General features: G+C 37.0%; 1 protein-coding gene across 8 annotated transcripts in view; it reads left to right on the forward strand.

Annotated features, from left to right (window-relative positions):
- TAF1B (TATA-box binding protein associated factor, RNA polymerase I subunit B) overlaps positions 1–22993 on the forward strand; it is a 53021-nt gene that overhangs the window by 13359 nt on the left and 16669 nt on the right. For all 8 annotated transcript variants that reach the window (XR_005604046.1, XR_005604048.1, XR_005604047.1 and 5 more), the window contains exons 8-10: positions 759–858; positions 20576–20723; positions 22810–22987. Coding sequence is in view for 5 of the 8 variants with exons in the window: in XM_039568090.1 (XP_039424024.1) it covers positions 759–858; positions 20576–20723; positions 22810–22987 (426 nt within the window). In the remaining 3 variants the exon portion in view is untranslated. The remainder of the gene's footprint in view (positions 1–758; positions 859–20575; positions 20724–22809; positions 22988–22993) is intronic.

A 22993-nucleotide genomic window follows, 5' to 3' on the forward strand; every position in this document is an offset into this window, starting at 1 on the left:
TGGGGTGGTGGTGGTTTTTTATTGGTATCTGTTAAGTTTCATCTTTTATATATATTATCTGTGTGTTTGTGTGTATGTATATATATATATTCAAGAAAAATATCAAATAATACTGTCAGCCACTTACCAAAATCAGTTTTTAACAACAAAGATGCATTATTTGTGTGCAAATAAAAATTAAACTATTTTTATTTATTAGTATACAAAACAATTTCTATTCATACCTCAGTAATACTTTTTTGAAAAGTATCATCATAGAAATGTAATCAATGTGGTTTCAGTTCTGTGTATCTGCTCATTATTCTGTGATTTTCTTCCCTGTCACGTTATCTGATTCAAGCTCCTCCAGCAAAAAGTGTGTATTTTAAAAGTAAAATTTACTTAAAGCTTTAGAATTTTGAAACAAAAAGAAAAATTCCATGCCATTCAAAGGAGGCTTAAAGCAGTTCCAAAAATGCAGTAATTGAAGAATGTGCAGAACAAACTCCATGTAAACTTGTTGATTGTATGCTTACTGCCATAACGTTATCATTTGTCAGTCACATCTGAGCTTGAACTTAAAAGCCTGTTAAATGATTGAACTGGTTTTTGTTCTGTGGAGCATTTCAGGGTGTGTAACTTCAGGCTGAATTGCTTAGGCAGCATAATACTGATGTTATTTCAAATCAGAAGTTGATTTGTACATTAATTTTATAATAAACATATGAATTTGTCGTCCTATATATTATTTTGATTTGGTCTTCATTTTTTTAATGCAGGTTTGTTGTTGAAGGACACATTCCATATTTGAATGTTTTTCAGCATTTTCCGGAGAAGATGAACTTATGTGGACTAGATCTTAGGATCTTTTGTGTAGAGGTAATTTTTTTCTAAAAAGAAAAGTTAAAAAATCCAACTTAGTTGTTTAGTGGTATTTTAATTATTTTGGTCACTGTACTAATGAGTTGATTAAATCTGTTGTTATGTAGTAGGGTTCAAGTTGCACAGCATTGGAGCCTGGCAGAAACTCGTGCACTCTGTGACTTGGAGTGCTTTAATCTTTAACCAGTCTTATTAAGCTGATTACCTAAGTTAGAATGAAATCAATAAGTACTTGTGGAGAAAAGGGCATTCAGAACTGCTCTTGAAGCACTCAGAAACAGGATTTGGCTTCAAGTCTAAGGGCAATATATTATCCCTTTTGGCACTTATTTGAAATGTCTCTTGAATTTGTTTTTAATTCCATATTCTTTTCATAAGATATGCTTTAGATGTTATCTCTTGTTCTGTTTCTTGCTGTACTGGTTGAAATATATCAAACCTAAAATCTGCATAAGGGGCTACAGCTCTTCTAGGAACTGAATAGTAATGGACAGTCTTGAGTGAAATTTAAATTTCCCTTATTTTTAAGATTCTTATGCATTGTGGTAACAATTGCCCAATGACATTTCTGTTGCGGATAAAAATTTATTATGGAATTTTGAAGTGTGCACATAAAATCTTAGCTTTTAAGAGCAGAAAGCAGCAATTCTGCCAAGCCCTCACTGATGATGTTGCAAGTAACATTACCATTCTCCAATACGTTGCTTATATTCAGCAGGTCATGAGTTGTTCAGGAGCTGTGTCTTCAGAAGTTTTAGCATTTATATTATTTTTGGTTTTATACTACTGCTTTCCTGTCTGGATAAATGAGAATTACGGCCTCAACCTCTAAAAATCAGGAGATAAATTTAATATAAAACCTCTTGATTTCTTTGTCTTAGATATTTCCTTAACAGAAAAGATATGTTAGGTTGAAATATGAGTATAAACTTGGTTTTAAGTCTTTGTCCTTCTTTGCCTCCATCTCCTGGATGAGTTTTTGTTTTATGAATTGCAGCTGTAAAGCTTGTACCATTCCTCAGAGTGGGAGAACTGGTTTACAGAGAGGTGATGACAGTTGCCTTTGGGGGATCCTACTGTTCCCTTTTGGGATAGGGCTGTACCCCTCACTTCCAAAGCATAAGTAGATATGCACACTAATCAAGTAGTCTCTTAACTGTGTTTTCATTGAGATATATAGGTACAGTTCTGTAAGCTTACTGTACCATTTATTTTCCAGCCACTCCAGTATTGTGGTTTCCTCTTTCCAGAAATATCTGCTCCTTCTTTTACCTTCAGTGTTACTTTAGTAAGGCATCCTCAGGTTTATTTAGTTTTAATGTTCTTTTACTACATCATGAGGCTGATAATTGCAAAATCCTTACTAGCTCTTTCCTACATCTCATGTTTCTCGCTGCAGCACTGTGATTACCGATGTCTTCCTGTGTCTAGTTTTGACATCTGAGTTTTGAGAAATTCAAGAGATGAAGTTGTTGTCCTGGAGCAAGAAATGAGATTGTATAATACTACATTCTGAAACTACAGCCTCCATTGCTTTTTGCTTTGTGCTCTGTATAGAATATTTTGTAGAAAATTATCTTAAAAACCTTTATGATATTATGGCTGTTATGACCAGGGTGTAAGTTGCTCTAATGCCATTATTTGTTGTGCTTCAAGTCTGGTGAATATAAGCTGCAAACATGTTCCAAAATATTCCATATGTCTCCTTTTTTATTTTGAACAGATTTTTAGTGCATTTAGTTGTGTCCTGTGCATCCCAAATTTGAATCAAGAAGTAATTATGTTATAGTAACTTGAAGGATTTGAAATCATACTAAATACCATTTTGTCAGTTAAATGCAGATGAAGCCTAACTTGATGAGGCTTATCTTGTACATAAATATTCTCAGTGGCTTAAAGACTTTTTTTAGTAGTAATTTCCCACATACCCAAAATATGCTGAATTTGTACAAGGTTGAAGTTATTACAGGTGTTAGAAAGTAAATGCAACATTATTACAAGGTGAGTCACATTTACTTTCTGTGTAGTGGCATGTGTATGTACACATGCACAAAGGGGTTTTTTTATGACTTGTCATTTAGTAGTGCTATTCCATATGCAAGGAATGTGACTAGTTTGAGGCTTCCCAGCTGTGATGAACTTCTGTGCTGTGTAATTTAGGAATGGAGTCTGTATCACTGACAATTTTTCCTTGTGTTGCATACTACTTAGCAATTAGAGGTGTGATTGCAGTATCTGCGGTACAAGGAGAGGCTGAGAGAGCTGGGGGTTTTATCACTGAGAAGGGAAGGCTGGGGGGGATTTCAGTAATGTGTATAAATATCTTGTCAGGGAGGAGTTACAATGGAGTCGGGCTTTCTTCTTGGTGATGTGCAGTGGAAGAACAGGAGACAACTGAAATACAGAAAATTCCATTTAAGTATAAAACTTTTTCACTGTGTAAGGGTGACTGAGTGCTGGAACAGGTGACCCTGGACCACTGTGGAGTCCATATCTTCAGAGGTGCACAAAACCTGATGGCACACAGTCCTGAGCAGCTTGCTGTAGTTGATCCTGCTTTCAACAGAGGTGTTGGAGTGTATGTATAGTCTCCAGAGGTCCCTTCTGACCTCAAGTATGCCTTGTATTCTATTTCACATTTTCAGTATAGGTGGCAGATAGGCCCTTCATATTTTGGTAATGGAACAGCTGACAAGAAGGGCATAATTCTTCATTCTGCTCAAACTGAATTTTATTTAAAATACCTTCCACAAAGGTGGTTGTATCTGAACACTTCTGTCCAGAGGTCTGGGAGCTTTGGGCATGACTGGCTCGTAAATAAAGAGGAAAGGAGCCTCCAGCTCCCTGTATCATCTTTATCATGACGTATAACTTTTAGACAGGTGTCAGGGCCTAGCTGGAGATCAGTACTACTCAAAAGTGTTTTATGAAGGAAAAAAGTACTTTATAGAAGATGTTTGTGAAAAATGAGCTGTTTATCTTCCATATATATTTATCTTTCCATTGCTCCAAGTCGGTTTTCTAAGCTTTTAATTGATTAGTCATCTTAGTTATCCTTTCCTCTATTAAAATCTTGTGTATATTAGAAGTTAGCCTTTGGAAAATAGGTTTTTACCTAAATGTGCAATTAGGGTGTTAACAGGGCAAACAGCAGCAGCAGGAAGATGTTCCTGCTTTATCCAGAAGTTCTAACTTCCCAGTACAAGGGTGTTAAAGCAAAATTTCCTTTTTCTAAAACAGGTATTCTTATTCCATTTGATTAAAATATTTTTGTGTGTATGAAGAAAGAATAAGATATTTAAGTATTTCGTTTTGTTCTGTGCAGGAGGTCAAGGGTTTTTTTCTTGTTATTTGCAAATTGTTTAACTGCAGTAAATCTCTACTCATCCTAAGGCTTGTTCCAGTAGCCAAAACGTCTTTGATAAGTGCAGTCATCTTCTCTTTTAGGTGGAAGTCACCTTTGTTCCCTTTTTAATGCACATAGGATATCTAGGATTTTAGGATATCTATTTTTTTTAAAGGCCATTAGTGTAGGACTTAAAATGTATTTGTAAATTAGTAGTCGTATATATAACATTTAGTGGATAATTTGCTTTCAGCTTGTATTATTTTATTGGTATTATCTGTCCTCCACCTGCACACAAATTCCCTCTTTCATTTCTGTGTGACGTAGGCATAAGTCTTTAAGGTATGCATCCTCTATTTGCGTTTGGGGATTTATCTTTATCCTTATCCAAAATTGATTAAAGCATCCCTTTTGTCTTGAACTGTCAACAACTTGTCTTTGCCATAGGTCTGTCTTTCCATGCATTCTTGACTTGGGACTGTATACCCAATTATTTTATAAGTATTATTTTGTTTGTGCTTAAAAGTTGGCTGTGCTTTTTTTTTTGCTGTCTCAAATTTACCTTTAGCTTTCACTACTTTTTATAAAACACACTATTTTTTTGTGTATTTTACCTTTAATGCATTGTAAGTGGATTTGTTTTTTTAATGTCCAAAAGTAATTTTTGGTTTTGATTCTCAGATTCTTCACACACATACAAATTTAAATGTATGTATATATATAGGTAAGCAGGTCACTCCCATGGATGTTGGGCAACATGATTTACTAAAGTACTGAAGATAACAACCACGTCACTTTGGGGTATGTGCTGTGTGCAACAGGATAGGTGTAGTCTCATAAGCATCTGTCAGATCCTGTTGTGCTAAAGAGCTTTGGAAATTGTGATCTCTCGATCACAAGTATCTGGACTTGGCAAGGAGCACAATGTGTGACCTCAGAGAATTTCCCTTCTCTCAATCTCTTCTCCAAATTTAAAATAAAACTTCAGGAAGAAATGAGTTAAGAATCTTTTTTTTTTCCCCCAGGGATTGGGGGTGGGCCTGGAGAAAGTTGAGCTTGGTGGGTTAGTTGAATTCTATTCAGACCTGTCTACCATCTTGCCCCTGGAGACAAAAGAAATGGGTATTTACTGAATTATCCTTGCTACTACTTCTTCTGCCCTGGGGTATGGTCATGGAATTGCTTCTCCATAAGCCTTTCTTCATTCCCCATTCCCCTTCTCCATCCCTTCCTCTTAGGTGGAAGTAGCTGCACAATTCTAAATCCGCTTGTTTTACAAGGCCACCAAATGTTTCAGTGTCGACAGTGTTGTTGATACACCCTGCTGCCTAGGAATCTGTATCTTAAAAGTACTTCCTTTTTTGTTTTGTAATTTAATTCCATCCTCTCTTTTTCTGTGGTTTTTGTTTGTTTTTTCTAATCCAGTGTATTGCTGCCTGTAACAGGGAATGTACTTAACTTCAACAGATTTGACCTTGCCAATTCACAATAAAATTACCATCTATGCTACTTTTTGATTGTCTTAGTATAACTTTTTTTGTTTGTTTCTTCTTACACATCCAGTCTCCAACTTAGATTAACAGAAGCACTGTTTAGTTTGAATTCTGCTCTATCTATTCACCTATTTCCATCCCTAGGTGTCTTGATTTTTAAATGACTCCTAGTGGTACTCCTCAGAATTTTCCATGATACAGAAATGCTTTTTAAATTTCCAGCTGAGAATGGTGTTAACATTCTTCCATACCTTTGCCTGTGGAAAGTTCTTGAATGCATCCTGGTAAAGTGGCAAAAATATACTCTGCTTGTCGTAAATCATGGTTGTGGACAAGAGAGAGGAATCATGAAACTCTAAATCGCATGTCATGATTTTCTCCCCTTTATCCCACATGACAGAAAAGCTTCTTGTTCTTATCTTCTTGCTGATACCTTGTTTCTTTCAGGTTTAATGGCTTATCGTTCTACATTACAATTATGTTTCTTTGTGTTGGATTAGGCCAGTAGCTCTGGTCAGTTCAATTGTGTTCAGTTAAATAAGAACTTTTAGTTAGTGCTTCATTATGAACTGATGTTGGCTTTGATGGAAGATTGAAGAGTTTGAAAACAAATGTTTGCTGCTCTATAATTCATCCAAGGCTTTCCTTTCCCTAAGGGTAACCTGTGATAGGTGTTGAAGTAAATGCTGTAATGTATTTATAGAGTAGACTGAAAATCTTCAGCTCTTTTGAGAATGTGCCACTTGAGCATGGAGCATTTTATTCTGTATGATGCTTTGGCTTTATTTATTTGTGTTGGAGGAGTACATACCTTGCACTTACGCATTCACACACACACCCTCCCTAGCTTGGACTAGTAAATTTATTTCTCTTTTATTTAGGAGTGAAAGGTTTCCTTGAAAAATTGAGATGATCATTCTTCTCTATTCTGCCTGGAAACCTTCCAACTCTTTGGTTTCTTCTTTTACAGTATTCTGTAGTTTGTGTTTTCTTTTTGTTCTTCTCTTCAGTTTTTTTTAATGTTGCTTGGTTTTATTCTTGGCAGCACTTTTGTATCCATATTTCTCTGGCACTAATCCTTCTGTCACCCATGTTTCTGTGTCAGCTTCAGTCAAATCTCACTTCTGCTGAGGATTTGAGAGATCTGATTTCTGAGATGAATTTGCCAGGCTGCTCCACTGCTGTCAAATCAAGCATGCTTCTGTTTTGCGCCTTTGTTCTGCATGCTTCGCTTTCCTGCAGAGCAGCTCTTGAGTTTTGAGGAAATCATGAATTATGTTCTTCCAGTGAGACTTGGTGGCAATTTTGGTTTGGTTCCCCTTTAGCTTTCCCGTCAAGAAGGAAAAAGGTTCTTCAGATCAGCTTCTTGTGGGAGCTGGAGCTTCAGTCCACTCTCCCCTGTCCTGACCTTACAGAGATTGTTTGACTGACGGGATATTCTTAGCTTCTGTTTTTCCCATTGCCACAGTATTAATTTGTTCTGGATCTATGCCAAGCTAATCATTCTACAGTTCCTGAATCTCCCATTTTACTTTTTTTTTAAATGCTGCATATTAAAGTGGAGAGTCCTTTGATGTTTAGGATTTCTTAAGATTATTCAAAAAACAACATTTGTGTTTCAGAGAACTCCTCAGTTATTTCCTTGAAGCTTCTTGTGTGTAAATTATCTGGGCCTCTCCTTTGTTAAATATTCCACTTTATCAGATAGTGGTTTACTTTTTTGCAGACACAATTTTTCTCTTCCTTACATATAATTTCAGTGCAATGGATTCATATTCTTTTTCCAGTTATAGCACAGTCTTGCTTTTCTTCCTATTTCATGATAGGAAGACTTACCTATTTACCTGTGGCATTGAAATTCAAGATTTTGGGGTTGTTGTTTGGGTTTTTTATGTTTTCCTTCTGCTTACAGCTTAGCCACCTTTACATTGTGTTTCATTGCAGAATATCTATAGTTTCTTGTCTTTTTTCATCTAAGAAATTGTCTCTTAGCTCTACGCAGTCAAATGCCTCCCTGCTTCAAAAGGGGCATCTTTTTTTGGTGGTTTTCCCTTTACCCAATTATCCCGCGATAGAAAGAGGAATATGATGGACCTGTCTGGGAGTGTAGTGACCTACCAGGCCTATATTTGGAGAGTTCTACTTGGGAATGAGGTTTAAATTTTGGATGTGTATCCTTGTGCAGTGCTACACAGTGTGGGAGTTGTCTTCCATATTCAAAATGACTCGTAATGTTAATCACTTATGTTACAATATGGTTAAATGTTTCAGAGTTTTACTACTGCAGATGAGGTAAAGATACGGAACCTTTATTTATATCCTTTTTCTCATTCTCTTTATTACAGGCAATATTACAATCAGAATATGGTTGTTAATACTTGCACCATGTAAACACTTTGTGCCTTGTGACCGTCCAACAACTCAGTCGCTCAGTAAAACTGCTTTGAATTACATGGGGATGTGCCACAAAAATGTATGTGAATCAGTTCAGCTTTGTTCAAGCATAGTAAAAGCCATTTTGTTTTGTAAATTCAGCTGAAAAGTTTAAGTAATTTAAGACGCCTCCTGATTTTGATTTCCCTGTGAATGTTGGGGGCAGAAGAACTGTCAGGTAGCCTGGAGGAAAACATAAGAATGGAGGGTTTCTCATGGATTAAGGAAAGACAATTGCTCAGTGCTGTGACAGTTGCCTGCCGTATGCAGCCAAAACTAGGAATTGGTGGTAGTCCTTAGCTTTTGAGCATAATGTCTTAATTTTAGAAGTAATTTGGTATTCAATCCCCAGTAATTTCTAATAATCTCTACCAGCTTGTTACAAAGTGTGAGGGGATTTGTATAAAATACACTGCTAGGATTGGTTGAATAATTTATCTATGTTCTGACCAGGAGTAGCATCAGTATTATGGGTTTACTGAAAACAAATTCTTTGAATTTACAGTACCTAATAACTCAAGGAAACTATCACTCCTGTATCTAAGTGTATTGCTTGGCTTATTCACATTGGAAACACTTGTTTGCATTTTGGTTTAGATACTTTGAGCTGCTTTTGTTTTGTTTCTTGCAGTCAGGAGCATATCACAGGTATTTTACTGTGTTTGAAGTGTATAAACTTAGGATCTTGCCTGGGAAGCTTTGAAAATTAGCTACTCACTTACTGAGAGTATTTTCATTAGATCACGTGAATGTAGATAGCAAGGAAGGATAGATAGAGATTAGCAGGGGGACTGTTACTCTAGAGTATTGATGCTTCTCTCTTCTTGCCTACATTCAGCTCTTACGGAGGTCTGCGCAAGCTTGCAAAGGTTGTGAGCTGTTTTCACTCATGCTGGTAATTCTTCCCACCTTGCGCTGGTAACAGAGTCTAATGACTTTTTCATCATTCTTTTCAGTACTGAAAGAATATCTCCTCATAATACAGCAGATCACTGGTGAACTTCATTGTACCACAGGGAAGAGTGAGTTCTGTCCTTGAACTATGACGTGCTTAGGGAAAAGCAGCGTGTCTATGGGAATGGTGTTACTTAGGAATGTCTGTAGAGTGTTATGCTCATAGCTCAAGGCATAAGTTCATATGAAACTGTAATAATGACCACTGAAGATCCTTGGAAATCTCATGATGACTGTTTTTAGCATTGCTAAAAATACAAGTATTTGTCTTGCTTTTCAGGCCAATGTCTCCCTTGGGTTTTCTGGTGTAATTCCTTGATTGGTACCCTAAATTGGATGCAATGTGGCTGAGTGCTTTCATACAGCAAATGGTAGTTCATTCTCTGTGATTGTTTTATATCAAAGATGTTATTTATGGTTCTGTAATTTCATCAGCTTAAAAGCAGAAGGATTAGAATTTGCTTCATTACAGAGTTTGGGTATGTGAATAGAAGTTCATAAACTGGACATTATTTCTTAAATGCTGGTGTTTCTTTAGTTGTGGGTGTGGATTTAGTCTCCTAATTATAGTACTCTTCTAGGAGGGACAGGTGGAATGAATCACTGTGCTAAGGCTTTATGTTTCATGTCCCACTCTCTAAGGATGAGTGAAAATCTCAGTATACTGTTGTATTCTGAATATTGTGTGAGGTCATTGTACTGAAATTGTTACTGTGGAAATGATTTATATTGTTTGGTGGCTGTTTTAGTGTTGCTGATTTGGTAGATGACAACCATGCTATGCTAATAATATGTTAAATAATTTTCTAGTCTGAAGATGCTTTTTAAAATAAAATGGTCTGCTGACCATTTCTGATGAGTAAACTTTGTAGGAAAAAGTAAAATGCATATCATGGGTACATGCAAAGATTTCTTACACTTGCAGAAGGAATTTATAAAGAAGAAGGATAATTTAGAAAAAAAAAATCCCAGTGTAAACAAAAGTATACCTGCAAGTTCCATAGTCTTCATCATTCTATTCAGTCTTGGTTTTTTTCACTTTCCTTCTCTTTTTCCTTAATAAAATTCTGAATCCTGTGTGAGCAGTTGGGAATAAGTCAAACATTCCCCTTTTTGCCTCTACTGAGATATATAATTTTGGAGCTTCATAGTTATGAGAATACAGATGGAGAAATACTGCTTGAAATTTCTCAGATTTTCTTCTTGTCCAACAGCTGACATGAATATCTTTATTCTATATGGAAAAAATAGTATTAAGTAAAGAAAAATTGATTTGTAGTGTTCTCTGAAATCTGGTGTTATCAATACTGCTATGTTCATGTACCAGCCTTAGTTTAAATATCTGTGTGATCTTAATTATACAGGTTTCTGTAATCCCATTGTGATGCAGTTTTTGAACATGCAGTTATTTTAGCCCAGCTACATTAGAATTATTTTCTAATAATTCCTGACATCTGATAAAATAATGGAGATGAAAAAAATTTTATGTTAATGTATAAATCTGTCATGTACCTGTATCTTAAATACTATATGGAATTTTGATTGGGTGTTTTGCTTTTCTTACCCTTTCTTTGTCAAAGTTGCGGAAGAAATGAGAGGTATAGAGAGTCACAACAAGGATTATCAAACAGGGCAATTTTCCTACAAGAAATAATTAATATTATCTACTTATCTTTCTACCTAAAGAAGAGGTGACTAAGAGGAGGATGTGGTGATAGTTTGTAGGACATGTTCAGGAGGCAGTTGTTCAATGTCTCTTCCAATACAAGGAAGGTATCAGCAAAGGTTGCCAGTTTGCAGGTTCAGAATCAAACAGCAGAAGATGTGGCCACATATGTTTTGTGGGTAACTGGTGAAACTCCTTGCCTTAGAGGATGCTCTGGATGTTAAAATGGCAGATGCTGACTGTACAGATGCCATGAAGGAATAGGGATCTGGAAAAAAAAGAATAGAGAGGTCTCGCTGCTGCGTCAGCCACAAATGGTGTGAAGCTGGACAGATGTTTGGTAGTGTCATGGCTTGTTCAGTTCATAAATTCCTCCCTGCACATTTTGGTTGCTCGCTTCTGGGTGCAAGGCTAAATAGATTTTTTGGTTTGATGTGGTACAACCACTTTTTTTTTAATATTCTGGGGTTTCAGTTAGGCTTTCAGGTTGTGCGCTTTGTATTCTGGCGAGACTTTTTTAAAGATTGTAAAACTTCATTTTTCATTAACTAGTTATCTTAGAACAACTCTTTCAAAGTCATAGTTCAGGCTTTTAAGTTAGGTGTCCAATAAAGTTTCAGATTTAGAGATCTCAGGATGTTCCTTATTCAACTTGGGGAATGATTAAATGGTAAAAGTATACAAAATCATTGCATAAAAGGGGTATGTCTAGCCTACACCAAAGAATTCTAAGCAATAAATATTACACATTTTTCTTAAGCAGAATCTTTGCTATTTGAAAAAAAGATTTTTCATGCTTGTATTTTTCTAGTGACCTTTTGGTTTGTTTTGATGGAGGAACTATAAAGGAATTGCTTGTTTAAGAATTCACAATGTAAAATTCCTTACTGTTGAGTAGTAGTGATGATCCCGATGCCAGGAGGAAGCAGGAACACTTGCAAGAAGCCTGGCCTAGAAATGTGGCAAGAAGAGAAACATGAAAAGCCATGTAAGAGTAAATAAATTCTAGGTCATGGGGGAGCCATCCTGCGCTGACAGGGATGGCAGCTTGAGGGGTTTTGTACTTTACCCTTAATATTTCTAAACAGTCTTCACTTCTGTGCAGTCCTCTTTTGGCCGTAAAAGCGGGTACAGGTCTTGGATTTGTGAACAGATTAAGTTAATACTCTCTTCATTTCTTTGCATAGTGATTAAGGTTTTACTGTTGATCATATGAAATTGAGGAATTACTGAAGAGAACATGCTTTTAGCTGAGACTCCGTAAGTGCACTAGGGTGTAGTCATTACAGTTTCATCTCATATTGTTTCTAAACCAAGATAGCGTCTTAGCTCAGCATGCAGGAAGTAGTGAGCTGCTCTGTATCTTTTCCTCATTTAATATGGAGTTTAGGCCTGCTTTAGTATAAGCCACGTGAAACCAACTCAGTTGCAGAATATTTGGTTCTTTCTCCTCCTTTGATGCTGGTCATTCCCCCTGGTCACGCAACGGCTGCTCCTGCCAGGCCTGGCTCTCGGGGGTGGTGTTGTGCTGCTCTTTTCCCGAGGTGGAAGACTGGGACAAAGACCTGCCTGAGGGACTGGAGTGGGTTTGTGCCACAGTCGTGAAGAAACCTGAAGATTGTCTAAATGCTGTAAAATGGTGCCTGTATTTAATTCTTTTTTCCTCAGTGGCTTTTCAAAAGGATTTTGTATCCCTTAATAATCTGCTACTGTCTAAAGCCCATGTCTTCAAGTCATCACACAGCTCTTAGGAAACTGCTGACATATGGATTGTCTAACACTTTAGGTTTTGGTGGATTGCACATATATATTTTAGTTTGGATCTGATTCAAACAGAGTAATTCCTGACTAAATCTGTTAGTGAACTCATAAATGCAGGTCAAAATGTTTGCTGTTTTCTTCTGGAGAGTTTGGACTGGAATAACAACAGCTTTCTGCTTCTCTGGAGAGTGTATCCATCAGTCTGGCTTCTAGTCATGTTCCTCTGTTTGCTGAAGTCTTCTTCTCAAAATATTCCAGGTCTTATGTGTAAGAGCCTCTTTTCCTGACTAAAATTTTAATAACTTTGATTGCCATATGATTTTTTTATTTCTTTTTTCAGTGGTAACTCTGTAAAGAATTCAAAGAAAGACAGAAGCTGGTCATTCTTGTTTATTTTAAAAAAATCTTTTAAGAGAGATAAAATTTTATCTATGCAAATTCTGCTAATCAGCTATGCTGCTTTTACTTTCCCAAACAAGCAGGGATTCCTGCTTTGGTCTGCTGGTGTTTTGAGATACCTTGTAATCTTAATTTTTTGGGGGGTGGGTGTCTATCTATTGATGGGTTTATTTTCTCTCTGCCTAACTCTGTATTTTTTGTGCATTTTAGCAGGTGCATGCAGTACTTTTTCAGGATAGAAAGTAGTGCAGAATGAAAAGAAGCAAGGGTGAGGCTTTTATTTGAAAGAAAAAAAGCTGAGGAGGAAGTTCACTGCTGAAAGGGTTATTGTAATCAAGTTTATCATGAGAGCTTGCTGTTGTGTAACAGAAACTCTAGCTTGTCCATACCTGTCTTTAAGCATTACTTAATGAAGGAAGAAAACAAACCTACCAAAATATTTATGAAATTCAATAAAATTTGTTCCCAAACTCTTAAATTTCAATATGTTATGACAGTTCAGCTCCTTGTTGGAATGCTCTCTGTATTTTTAGAAAGAGTACATTGTTTTAGAAAAGTGGTATTTGACAGACTTAGCTTATGAGCATGAACAAGCTAATGCTTGAGCACGTGTCTCTTGTGGTTTAATAATATTGAAACTCATTTATTCAAACACCACTTTAACCAGGAATCATGTAATGAAAAATATGTCTTCCTCTGAAAGTAACCTATTAAAAAGTCTGTTCAGCAGCCAAAAATTTTATTTCCTAGTAAAGGATTACAGTTGTATTGGATGTTCAGTTGGCTTTTTTTGTGTGTGGGTTGCTGGCTCATCCTCATGCCATCTTGAATTCTTCAGTAAAAATTGTGTGTATCAGTTTAATGCAGTCTCATATCCTAGCACCTATTTTTTTTCTCTCAAGGTGTATAAACTTTGTTTATTGAGCCATTTTCTAAAATTAATCTTTTTGCTATACAAATACCCTTCTCACTTCCTCTTAAAACAGTGATCCCGAGTAATTCGGGATTTTAAGATGTAGTAGCTGTTGCAGCTGAAACAGTTATTAAAAGAAGAGAGGAAGAGAGAGCCTGCCGATGTGACTTCTGTGATTTTCAAATGGTATCCTGACTTCTTTTTTCATCTCTTCTGCCCATTTGTTACCAGACAGATAACTTGGGCAACCTGTCTGCCTGTCTTCCAGGTGGACAAATAGATTTCATTTTACTTCTTCTTTCTGCTTGATGGCAGGCTTGTAAAGGAGCAGCTTTACTTGTGTGCTGGATCTCTTTGTCTTTTCTAATGGAAGAAGTTTCACGAGATGCATATTTCTTTGCAGTTATCTAAATGGAGTTATAGCAGTTTCACCTGTCTTCTTGTCATTTGGTTCCCTTTTAATAATTCCAGGCACACCCTCTTGCTGTTACATCAGCATCTGTATGTGATTCATGGATATCAGGCTTTGGAGAAATCTATCCACTCATTTAGTCCATGTTAAAATGAGTGCACTGAGTCAGATGCAAGGCTCATGGGGTCTGTTCCTTCTCCTGTTTCTGATGGTGACCTAGGAAGGGAGGCAGGAGAAGGGTGCAGGGGTTCTCCCCCATACACTTTCACACTCACCAGCAAATCACAAGCCTGGGTGTTTCTATACACCAGTGGTGATAGTGCTGACAATGTCATAGAATCACAAAATGGTTTGTGTTTGGGTTGGAAGGGACCTTTAAAGAGTCTCTTTAAATATTGCTTATGTCTTTTCTGTATACCTTAAACTCTGGCAAAGAAGGCTTTCCTGGAAAGACTACAACTTTGTTACTACCATGTAACAAAGTTGACTGCATTAGTTTTTTTCCAGCTAGGTTAGATGGCAAAAAAAGTTTCAGTGTTTCCTATTTTTTAAAAGTTTGTATTCATCATAATACACAGTGTTAAAGTACCTTTAATTTGTGTTTGATGGCTATTACATTAGTTTGTGGCTGCTCCAGGTGTGATGGTGGTGGTGCCTGAGAGGTAGATAGAGGTCAGGCAAGGGGGGAAAACCAATGTTGTTTGAAAAGAAATCGGCAATATTTGTTGGTGTGTGTTTATATGGGAGGTAGTGAGATTAGTAGTACTGTAAGAATACACAAAAAACATGAAAAAAATGATTAGTGACTACATTAATGATCTAGTATGTAATGGTTGGTCCGCAAGGTCATTTCATTCAGTTTTAAATACTAATTTGGGGGTAAATTTCACAGTTAATACAGTTACTGTCTCTACTGTCAATTCTTTTATACAACCTGCATGCACTGTGGCTGGTGTCATCCCACATCAGGCTCATGCTGCAGATGACCAGATATATCCGAACCAGTTGAGCAGCAGAAGCAAAATAAGGTGAGCCAAGTGCCATTGAGAACTTGACTGCTCTGCTCATTGTTGGTACCTTATTTTACCTTATGTAGATGTAAAGCCAGCTTGGGTTCCTGGGAATGTGTGTTTCAATCCAGGCAGTTTTCAAAGATGTTTACACACATTAGGGCAGCTATTTGGTTTGCTATTTTTACAATAAATATCTTCTATTTTGTGGGCATGCCCTGCTTTACACAAGGTTTGAACCAAAATTCTGGATTATGTTGCAAAAACCACTTCTTAAACCCTCATAACACATTGTTTTCCAAACCTACAAGTTAAATGGCTTTCTTAATCCATTTCCTGGTAAGTTTAGTACACTGTTTTTCAAACTCGGTCTAAGTTGAATTTGTCATCTTAAGAATGATGAAGCCTTGCTGAGTTTTGGATTATTGCCAGCATATCCAACTCTAGACGTTAAAAGATTCCCTGAGACTTACAAAAAGCTGATAATGAAAAAATGAGTCAGACCTTACTAGGTTTCAGTATTAAATGGTCATTAAACAAATCCCTGGGGAAAAAGGTCCATTGTGGAATATGAGCAGCACAGGGAAGGTAGAACTTTAGAGGATGTGCAGGCATGGGGAAAAAAAGGGTCCCAGGATGGAAATGCACAGGTAGAAGGATGATGAGGAAGGGAATTGTGCTGCAAAAAAAGTGCTGAACAGGACAGAAGGATGGAAGGGAAAAATATAAAATGAAGAATTTAGAATAACTGTATAGTTACTTATTTTCAGAAATAATAGAACATTATCATTATAACGTAAGCCGAATTGTGAATATGTTAGTAATGGGATATTGTCCTGATATGGGAGAAGGAAATGGCCTATGCAGTCATCCAAGAAGAGTCAGTCAGACCACATTTAAAACAAGAAACTATGGAGCCTGCAAATGGTTCTAGAAAGCCAGCCAGTGCATACTGTTTTCTACTTGTTGATCAGCAACATTCTGATATTGTCCAAACAAGTAGGAGAAGTTGCAATCTTGGCTTACTCAAAACAATTACCTGTTACTGTGATCTGATTATCATGCTAATAGTTTGGCTCCTCTGCTCCTGAAAACCAGTTTGTTGTTTTCTAATACAGGTGAAAAATGCCATGTAACTTTGAAAGATAAAGACAACTAATTTAAATAGTTTAATGAATATTTATCATTATGAAAATCTTGTTATAGACACTTCTTCACCGACTCAACAGTGTGTATTTTGTGCTCAGGGGGCAGGGGAAAGTACTCTCAGGTAGTACTAATCTATACTGCTTTCTGGAGAAGACCTGTAGTGACCTTATTTGTCACATGTGGGAATAAGATACAAATGTTTTAAAGACAAAGCTAAAGAAAGGTCTTGGCAACCTCTGTGCCCCATCTAGACAAGTTACAGATTCTGTCAGCATTGTTGATCAGTCTTGAAGGAATCCCAGCTTGCAAAACACCTGAAAAGGCTAGCAGGTGTCATAGTTTAAAAGGGTTTTCTGTCAGTCTTCCCGGAATTACTAGGTGCCCTTAAGGGTTTGTAACTTCAGTTTTATATGTGGTTTTTATTGTTTCCCAGGTTCCCAAAACAAGGTGAGAGCTCAGTAACTTCGTGTGCTGATGGACAGGGGAGTTGTCCTAATATTTAGCGCAGAAATACATCTTGAATTTTTTAATTTATGATTGGATAAGTGAAAGTTATACTTGTCGTGTGGCATATGATCTAACACTGTCCTCTATTGTCCAAGTACTCCTCCCTTGGGGTTTAATCATGGGTTGCTGGAGGCAGAGTTTTTTTAACTGAAGGAGGGAGGCCCTGGCTCTGGGTCTTGCTTTCCTAGTGGATTTGCTGGTTGACTTCCAGTGCAACTTGTTTTATCAGATTCTTTTTTTTTTTTTTTTTTTTTGGCAGTGATACGTAGCTAGGTAGAAGGTGATAACTTTTATTAATTTTGAGTCTGCTTGTTTGTTGCATCTTTCTTTTTCTTAATATTGTCTCAACATTTGCTGTGTTGGTTGTGTGGAGTTCAGGAGTTCTTTCTCTTTTAACCCTCCCAGTATGTTTGAAACTTTGCAGAATAAAGGATTTGCTGAATGAACTCACAGCTCTTTCAGAGTTAAACAGAGTATGAAGAGGGTATACAGTGACTGGTGAAAACAGCCAGTGCTTGCTTACTGAAGAAACCCTACAGTGTCCTAAGCCCTGACCTTTCAGCCTTCAGCCCTGTCCTGTGTCCCAGGCAGGTGTGACCTTGTGCTGGATGCAGCTATGCTTGCTGTTTCCAGTTCCAGAGGTGGCTGTGCTGCTGGAAGTGGTGTTCAGTTCAACCTCATCCTCATGGCACAGCACTGCATTGTAGCAATGAGACTACTACAGGGAATGTTTTTGAGCTTAGGATTTAAACCCTGGAAAGTAGCAGTTGATTTGGTTGATCTTTGTCTTCTATTAGGATGCACATTCCAAGTGTGTTTAGATCTCTTATGAACACACATCAAAAATAACAGTTTTGTCTGTTAACACTGGTTTTAAAATAACCCAAGTGGTAGCTCTCAGTCTTAATTTTTATTTGTAGTTTTTATACCACTTGTTTGCCTTCACAAAAAGGAAAGCATTAGTTGTCATTGCAAAGCAGAACATTCTCTAGCCATTTTGAAAAAGAACCAAATTGCCTTCTGTAAATTGCAAACAAAAGCTTGGAAACAAAAGTAGGTGTTGGGCAGAGGGAGGATGGTTTGACTCGCTAATACCTAGGTTAGGAAAGCTGTCTTCTTGCCCTGGTACAGGGAGAAAAGCTCAGGTAAAAGGTGATAAAGGTGTCTGTTGGAGTCCTGCAATTAAGATCTATATTCCTTAAAGTAGCTCGGAGTCAAATTAGACTTTGGATAGCTCCATTAGTGATAGTTCAATGTTTGAGAATGGGAATGCTTCATATGACTGAATTCCCAGTGTCTTAATTAATTTTCATATGTGATCTATTATTAAGAAAATACTAATTCAACTGCTTTTCATTAGAGGAAAGCATATTTCCTTGCTATCTGATTATGAATAGTATTCATGTAATGTTCTTATTTGAATTACCTGTGACTTCAACTTTTCTCCCAGTACACTTAAGTGAAGTTACATATGATTCAGGTTTGTTCCAAGATTGGTTTGGTATTCAATTTAGTGTTGCTTTTTAAAAGGGATGGAAAATACTGTGAGCCTGGTCTTCTGCAGAACTCTGGTAATGTGTGTTTTTCTTGTTTCTCAAGATAGTCCTGGAGCAGTCTTAGCCAATTTTAACTCTGTTTAGAAACTATAATGAACATGATACAACTTCCTAACTGTTACAAAAAGTTACATGTGTAATAGTAGGTGACAGCAGAATTATTCATTTGCCTGAGCATGTCTTCATGCAAGTCTGAACTGCAGTCTGAGGGGAGATCGTTTAAAAAAAGCAAATGTAATGTTGGTAATCACGCAAAACAAAAATTGGGCATTGGCTACAGAGCTTATATTAAAATAGATGAAAGCAAATGATTGAATAAAACCACATTAGGTCACATTGTGTCTTCTTGTAAACACGGTTACTCTGTTTATAATCTGAACCAAAAAAAGGCCAGAAACCTGAATTCACTCTTTTTCGGGAAAGTTTTGAAGCTGTGCATGAGGTGTAAAGCCCTGCTAAGTTTCCTTTAAAGGAAGGTTCCATATGTACAAATTGACTTTTATGAAATATGAAGACATGGTAAAGTGCTCTGCTGAATTAGAACTAATGGCTGAAGCAGGAAAATCATTGCTTTTTATACATTTAGAATGGTAAAGTTGCCTGGTCAACTGAAATTGTTGCTTTTAGAGGTAAATTCAAGTAATCATTTAAACTATAGAGAATTAGGAATGTTGAATGAAACAGTTCAGGTATTGTGAAATGAGGGTCAAACCTTACATCCATACTTACGCAAACTTCAGGTCCTGCTGAGTTCATTATGAATAAACATGTCAAAGTCGTTCCGTAAGTTATATTCTCCTACAGCAGCAAACCTCAGTACAAATTGGGAGAACTTTCTTCATGCAGTCAGTGGTTTCAAAAAGAGAATTTCAGATTTATAGTCACTAATAAATATGCAAATATGCAATTGATTTTTTTTTTTTTTAAACTAAATTACCTGAAAGATTCTGTGGAAGGGTTCGAGAGAATGTGGGCCTGGTGCTGAATGGGAATATGGTCACAAAGACCAAGGAGAAGACTAAAGTGATGATTGGGTTTTTTGCTTCAGTTTTTGAGAAGCAGGTTAGAGAAAATGGGAACAAAGTGGACGTATGAAGGTTCATGGGCTGTGATGAGATGCTGCACAATTGTTGAGGCAGCCAGCTGGTGCCACTGCAAGGTCACTGTCAATTTTTGAGCAGTTGTGGTGACTGCACAGGTCCTCAAGGGAGGCAGGGGATCCTTCCTCTCTGTTAGGCAGTGGTGATACACATCAGGAGTGCTGGGTGCTGTTCTGGGCTAGCCAGTACAGGGAGATGTGAACAAGTGGAGTGAGTTCAGTAAAGGGCTATGGAGATGATGGAGTGGAGCCTGACAAATGAGGGGAGGCAGAGAGAGCTGTGACTGTTCATCCTGGAGCTGGAGAATACTCAAGGTGGGTGTGATGTGGTACCTGCACAAGGGTGCAAAGGAGGAAAACCAGATCCTCCTTGGTGGTATCCAGTGACTGGATGAGAAGAAATGGGCACAAATTGAAATACAAGAAATTCCATTTAAGCGTAAGGGAAAACAAAATCTTTTTTCCTTTGTACTTAGGGGTTGGTGAAACACTTGAGCAGATTTCCCACAAACCTTGGAAGCTGCCATCCATGGAGATGTTCAGTATCTGACAGGTGGTCCTGGGCAGCCTTCTCAAGCAGACTCAAGCAGGGGCTTGGACCCAATGGTCTAAGTAGTCCCTTCCAGCCTCCACCTTCTGTGCTTCTCTGACCTCTTAGCTCTTTAGACAGTTCACCTGCAGTTGCATCTGTATGGGTTTTTTCCAAAAGCTCTCCGTTTTGGAGCATCTGGACACATAATGAGCATTTCAGAAGAGAGGTGGTGGGAGATCTGAAGCAACTTTCTATTTGTTCCTTATATACTTAATGGAATTTAAAACTAGCGCCTGTTTCTCTTTGCAGTACTGCAATCTGGCTCCATTCTTTCATATGTGTTTAGTCATAGAGTGCTAAAAGAATCTGTATAAATAATCCTGTAATTAAACGATTCAGAATTTAGTGTCAATAACTAATTTTAAATAATTAACAAATAGAGTAATAGAGCAAATGTATAACCCCCTCTAACCTTGTCTTTCAGTCGTGGCCTGTATATGAAGAAGTATTCAACAAAATGCATGAGCTTGCAGCGTTTTTAGACCTGCCTCGTTTTCCAGATATAACAGACAGCTGCTTTCTTCATCCAGACATGCTGTGCATGAAGTATTTGATGGAAGCCAATTTACCTGGTAAATATTTTCCCTAGCCCGAACTGATAAAATTTTTCTGTGGTTTATTAAACTCTAGCAAAAAGGCTTAAATTACTACTTCAAAAGTGCCTGCTCTTTTCCTTCTAATTTATTCCCATTTAAGCTTGAACTGAAAGATATTCTTTCTATAGAAAGCACCTTCATCAAACATTTAGAGTATGTATTATGGGCCCAGATATGCAGGGGTGCTCTGATGTTGGCTCTCTAAGGCTGTGGAGTGGATACTTCATTTTAAATCTTTCAGTATCCATGTGAACTAAGAGGCACCTGTTGAATTGATGTGATATGTTAACTTTAGCTAAATGATTCATGAAGTTGGGACCTGATTGCTTAGCTCTGGAATTTTCATATGTGACTGTATATTCTTTAACAAAGAATACCTTTTGTGTGTTACATAATATTGTATATTACCATTTATTTTAATATTAATTGATGGTGTGTGATAGATCGGCTGCCGTCTCACTTGATTTATTATTTAGTTCTGAAATCATATATTGCATAAGTATTGACTCTTTTTGTCTATCCTAAAATTAAGTCTTGAATATTGACTTGTCAAAGAAAGACCAATATGTCCTAGTATGTGAACTGTCTTTTGGGTTACCATACTTTCTGTAAAATACCACTGTCACTGAAGATGAATTACACAGACAGATTGCCTGTAAATTTTTTTTTCTCAAAACATTCCAACAGTTCATAGTAGGGGAGGGAGTTACTGTCTTATTTTGCAATTAGTTACGGTGAATAAAAGTGTTTGGTTTTTCTGTTCATTCACAATTGAATGAATAGAAGATAACCAACAGGTTTAGGGCTAAAATTCCAGAGTAGTAATTCTGACTTTGTAGTTTTATGCCAGTGTTGTGATCCCATAGAGGATTACATTATTTTACAGATTGTGAAGTATCAATTGAATAAAAAAAAAGGCTACAAATTTGTCATTTTCAGATCTTTTACAGAGAAATGCAAAGCTAAGTATTCTTTGAAAATACTGCAGAAGAGAATATGTTGTCCTTTCCTCTGCAATTAAGATTTTAATATGTATAAGCATTTTTTAAAAATTGAAAAAGGACTGCTGCTGTTGTCTTAACAACTCCTAAAAGAAGAGCAATGAATTGGCAGTGTTAAAGGACACTAAATACCAATGCAGAGACTATTTTATGTATCTAGAATAAAACAAAGTATCTTGCTAGTATTTATAAGAAAATTTCATTTCCACTTTTTTTTAACTTTTACTGTTATGTGAGAGAGGATTAAAAACAAGTTCCTACTGAGCACTTTGTAAGCAGCAAGAGTATAAGTACAGCTGGATTAAGGTTGTACTTAGTCATACATTGCTAACCTTTGTGGAATCTGATGGTGATGTAATCAACTCCTGTATTTCTTGCTGAACTGGAAAGGTGAGGAATTTGGGGGATTTGTATCTGTGAAAAATAAGCAGAGTAATAAGAGACTGTGTAGATAGACTGCTGTATATCTTGTGGAGCGGCAGCTGGATCTCCCTGGCGGGTGCGATTGGGCTGCGCAGGGAAAGCCAGGTGTGACCTCGGCAGCTTTTGCTGGGGGAGCAGCAGGTGCTGCCCTGCCACGATCAAACTGCTCTCCTTACCCAACCAGCTTCTTTACAACCAGCCCTGCTCCTCCTCTGTGCAGTGCTGATTCCTGCCATAGGTGTTTAGTCAACACGCAGGAAAAAAGTTTGTGACAAGTTTTTTGCTTTTGGGGATTTTTTTGAAAATATATTTATGTGGATTTGCAATAGGCTTTCCCACAAGAATTCACAACGATCTCACTACATTATTCAAGTAACATCAAAGCAGTATTAAATATGTGATTTTTTTTATTCTCCATATGACTATATAATAAGTCACAAGTGTTTTCCATGTAAGCACAGTGAAGGTCGCCTTGTATTTTTAAAAGTATCCAAAAATACTCCTCAGCCTGGAAGATAAGGCTGTCAAATGGTCCTAAAAGACCTAAGCATCATTTTCCTCAAATGGCCAACATATTTGCACCGTAAAAATATTTCTAGCTTGTCTTAACATTTTATATTTTTATTTATATTAATCAGATGAATTGCATAATTGGACTTGCCGAGTGGTGAAAAAGATTGGTATTGGAGAAGTGGATTTCCTGACTCTTATGCCTGGAAATAAGTCAACAAGAAAAGTGAAATATGATGTTCTTGCTGCAGCAGTTATTGTAGTTGTGCTCAAATTACTGTTTTTATTAGATGATCACTATGAATGGTAAGT

The sequence above is a fragment of the Corvus cornix genome, chromosome 3 (assembly GCF_000738735.6).
Source record: "Corvus cornix cornix isolate S_Up_H32 chromosome 3, ASM73873v5, whole genome shotgun sequence".
In the NCBI taxonomy this organism is placed as follows: Eukaryota; Metazoa; Chordata; class Aves; order Passeriformes; family Corvidae; genus Corvus; species Corvus cornix.